This window comes from Rana temporaria, chromosome 2 (assembly GCF_905171775.1).
Source record: "Rana temporaria chromosome 2, aRanTem1.1, whole genome shotgun sequence".
NCBI lineage: Eukaryota > Metazoa > Chordata > Amphibia > Anura > Ranidae > Rana > Rana temporaria.
In genome coordinates this window covers 229,155,886-229,160,016 of record NC_053490.1, presented here as the reverse complement: position 1 = coordinate 229,160,016, position 4,131 = coordinate 229,155,886, and the positions used below count along the sequence as shown (strand labels likewise).

The 4,131-nt window shown below is 39.5% G+C and overlaps 1 protein-coding gene across 1 annotated transcript; it reads right to left on the bottom strand.

Annotated features, from left to right (window-relative positions):
• Positions 1-586: 586 nt before the first annotated feature.
• Positions 587-2,577, bottom strand: TMSB4X (thymosin beta 4 X-linked). The gene is made up of 3 exons (XM_040336518.1): positions 2,470-2,577; positions 1,356-1,468; positions 587-1,096 (listed from the first exon to the last, which is right to left on the bottom strand). Exons 2-3 carry the CDS (start codon positions 1,453-1,455, stop codon positions 1,065-1,067), a joined length of 132 nt encoding a protein of 43 aa, XP_040192452.1. The 5' UTR covers positions 1,456-1,468; positions 2,470-2,577; the 3' UTR covers positions 587-1,064.
• Positions 2,578-4,131: the final 1,554 nt, after the last annotated feature.

Sequence of the window (4,131 nt, the reverse complement as noted above, 5' to 3'; positions counted from 1 at the left end):
AAAAAAAAAAAAGTCTTGAAGCTCTAAAATTCTACCCCAGTCCCCTTTTAAAAATTAGATATGCTGAAGTCAGAAACACATTATGTATTTTTAGCTGGTGCATAAAACCCACCCCCCTTGCTTAGATGTATGAAGTGTTACTGTGATTATACAATATAAATCATATTAAGTTGCTTCAAGAAGCACAGCCAATGGCAAAAAATAAATAAAAAACACAGTAAAATCTATAAATTTTGAATTGCACCAACAACTCTAAATATTTTACACTTCAGTGATTGCATTCTACAGGTATACTAAATTTATGCAGGAGGTTAGAGGGGGAGGGGGGGATTTTCAAGCCAAGAGGCATACCACACCCAGCTGAAAAGCCCATACCACCATTTCTAATGTAGCATTACAAGAAAAAAAAGAAAAAAACAAGCAGTACCGTCAGTCACCATGGTCAGCGAAGCACCAGTAATTTTTAGTAGTAAAAAAATAAATTTAAAAAAATCCCACAATAAGCTGAGCTCCCATTGTGCTAACCAGAACTTTCTTCCAGTGCCATGACTTGTCAGGCAACAATAGAAAAATACAAGAACCAGAGAATGTTTTAAACTTTTTATTTGCATATTGAAAAAAATTGTGCATTCCAATAATTCAAATCATTTTTGAACAAATAAAAATGGCACTCGATTTGACTGCATTATACAGCTCGCCGGACCTTGGTGCAGCTTTTCCCTTCAAAAAAATCACCACGTGTTCATTTGTGTAGCTCCATTCACGGTCTCCTTTTATCATGCACGGTCTTTCATGCCACCAGAACCAAAGCCAGCCAGACAGGCAGATGGAAAAGGCAACGCCTTCGTTCAGTGTTCAGTAGTTCTTTTTAAATTGAAATTTATTTTTTTATTTTTTTTAAATCTTTTCTGTTTGGTGGAACGGGGCAGCATAGTAAACGATTTCCAACCGCTTTGTATCTTAGTTATTTCTTACAAAGTTAAACAGCTAAAAGAAGAAAAAATAAGAAGGCAATGCTTGTGGAATGTACAGTGCATATTGGGAGGGGGGTGTGGTGGGTTTCATTAGGAATCAGCTTGTTTCTCTTGTTCAATCGCTGAAAAGGTAAAAAGAAAATATATATATATATATTAGTTACGATAAAAGCAAAAACAAACAAAAAGGAGGAAAAAAATATTTAAAATAAGTGAAGCTAAAAAATCTAAAATAGAATCAAAGTGAAAAATAAAAAAGAAAAAAGCAAAAAATAAAATAAAAAAAAAACAAAAATATACAAACAGAAAAAAATAAAAATAAGCTCATAAAAGTCATTCATCGGTTGATCACAAGAATGCAAATACAATCTTAATACTTACTTTCTTTAGAAGGAAGGGGGTTTTTCTCTTGTGTTTCGGTCTTCTTCAGCTTTGCCTTATCGAATTTCTCAATCTCAGCCATATCTGGTTTGTCAGACATTTTGTAGGTTGATCTGCACAAAAGAAAAAAAAAAAGAAATTATAGCGCCACCATCCTTGCATTGCAAAAAAGTGTCACTTCATATAAAAAGTACCTGCCACGCCCTCGCCTTCCTCATTTAATCGCCCCATTTAGCCCAACATTTCTGATTTTACCATTTGCAGCTCATTAGCAATAAATAAAATACACAACTTAAAAGCAATCTAGTTAAAAAATAAAAAAAATCTGGCATCTTTCCTGCATGAGCAGGCTGTCTTTCCTTTAGGCATCCAGGGAGTTGCTGATCAATAAGCTGGATGCATGCCAGCAGCCATGGGCACATAGCATATGTTAATGAGGGTGCAGCATGGCGGGGCAGCAGCCCTTTGCTGGCAGATGAAGTCATGCATTCTTCTTTTCTTACAAAGAGCTGCGGCTCCAACCCAAGGAACCTCAACCACCGCCCAAGTCTGCTCCATCCCCCGCTCTTTTCAGGCTCCCTTTTACAAAAAAGACCCCCATTTCTCACAGCAAAACCCCCCATTTCTCACAGCAAAACCCCCCATTTCTCACAGCAAAACCCCCCATTTCTCACAGCAAAACCCCCCATTTCTCACAGCAAAACCCCCCATTTCTCACAGCAAAACCCCCCATTTCTCACAGCAAAACATGCTGGCATGAGCAGAAAGACTGCTTTTAGGGTCACAGTTCCAAGACCATTCTAAAATGGCATAACTGCATATCCCTCCTACAGAGAACACATTTTTAATAAAAATGGCAGGCACCAATGCTTTGCAGCTACCAAAAACCTAAATCCCAGCTAATAAAAAGCAATCCAGATAACATTGAAATGTACATGCAAATACAGATCTGAATCCTCCAGCACAAGGACAAAGGGAGCTCACAGCTGCTAAGCAAATGCCCCCCAGATTAGTGCCAGGCTGCTGGCTAATAACAGGCAATAAACTGATTTCCAGCTAGCAACAAAAGAACACATTATGATGGAAAAATCCAAATCAGCAGGGAGTGACTTACCCAAGCTATGTCACGCACACAAGAAATACAAGCAGTTCCTCCAAGATGCAGCCTTGAGTGTGAAAGGGATGAGCTGTCCCTGCTTTTATATAACCTCCCCTATGCAAAGCAGCCATTGACATCACCGCTGGCTGTTAACACTTCACTTCCCCCACAGTCTCTCCCCACTGCCTTACAGGCTTCAACAAGAAAATATTTTACATTGTTACTTTTTTTTTTTGGTGCATAATTACGGCATCCACTTTTTTATGTTTTTATAATATGTAGCTAAACTCCAGACTGATTGTCAATATTTAACTATAAATAGATTATCCCTGGTACTGCGTTTTATTTATTCTATTCGGATTATTTTATTTTGATTATGCTGAATAATGCATGCATCCTGTAGGTTTTATATATGCGTGAACGGGCAAAAAACATTATTTTATTCGTTAACATCTTTTTTTATTTATTTTTTGTTTATAAATGTTGCATCCATCCTGCAGTTACAGAAAAGGGAAGTAGATATTACACTTCTTGTTCCCCTCTTGCACATACTGGGACATTCTGCTTAAATCAGTGGTCACCAACCCTGCCCTCAGGGCCCACTAACAGGCCAGGTTTTATGTATTACCTTGGGGAGATGCAGTCTAGAATACTGCAATCACTGAGCAGCAAATTATATCACCTGTCATGTATTATAGTTATCTTGAAAACCTGGCCTGTTAGTTGGCCCTGAGGACAGGGTTGATGACCACTGGCTTAAAAGACCTTTCCCATTTTTTTGTTTTAATCTGGCACAGATTACTGATGGATCCCACATGGGGTTCTTGAATTAAGCCTGGCTTACATTTTTTTTTTTCTGGGCAGATTGCTCCAGCATCGACAGGGTTAATCGATGCAAGCGCTATATGAAGACGTGTGGTAAAGAAGTACAGGAAATGTGTTTCCTGTTCTCGTATCAGCGAGGCTGCGCATGCAGACTTGCATATTAATCTCGAATTAATGGATTTTTTGCAAACCTATAAGTCCATATCTGCCGAGTGGCCAAAAATCAAGCGTGGCATTATGGAACATAGCGAAGCATGAAAGCAGGCGTTTAGTAGGCCTACAGGCTAAGGTGACATTCATCTTCTCATACAGGCGTGGTCGGTCCCTGAGTAGGATGCTAGCAGTGTCTGGCTAGCGCTTAGCGTCTCATAGTGGGAAATGATTAGTTTTCATTTGCTAAATCATTTTCCAAGTATGGTAATGCAGATTTAAATAGATCATTTGCCACCTTCCTCTTGAATACTTCCTCTGCACTCCACCCCACAGAGAACAGAACAAGGTTCCCTTTAATGCTGATGACACTATGGATGAGCCCATTTCTGTAGAATAGGGGAACTAAGTCATGACTGCGTATTATGCCATGGGTACTTTGTGAAATAATGCTAGCAGGGCCCCCCCTGACAAGACCCCATGATATTACCATGCGTAGGATTTCCTGACAATAGGCTCGTTATCATTTATAGAAACATTGGCTGTGCGTAGGCAGGCTGGTGCTGCTTATGGTCACAAGTACAACGTTATTTCTTGCGTATTGCTTTTGAACAGATGTGTACCAGAGCGGCACCATGATGTAGCAACAGGGGTTACATCATTCGCAGCAGGGGGAACCAAGAGCCCACACTAGGACGCCAG

What these genes read in the sequence shown, in the direction of transcription:
- TMSB4X (XM_040336518.1), bottom strand. Translation starts at nt 1,455, where the DNA reads ATGTCTGACAAACCAGATATGGCTGAGATTGAGAAATTCGATAAGGCA. An exon ending in CCCCCTTCCTTCTAAAGAAA is followed by an intron (nt 1,097 to 1,355) that starts GTAAGTATTAAG and finishes TTACCTTTTCAG; the next exon opens with CGATTGAACAAGAGAAACAA.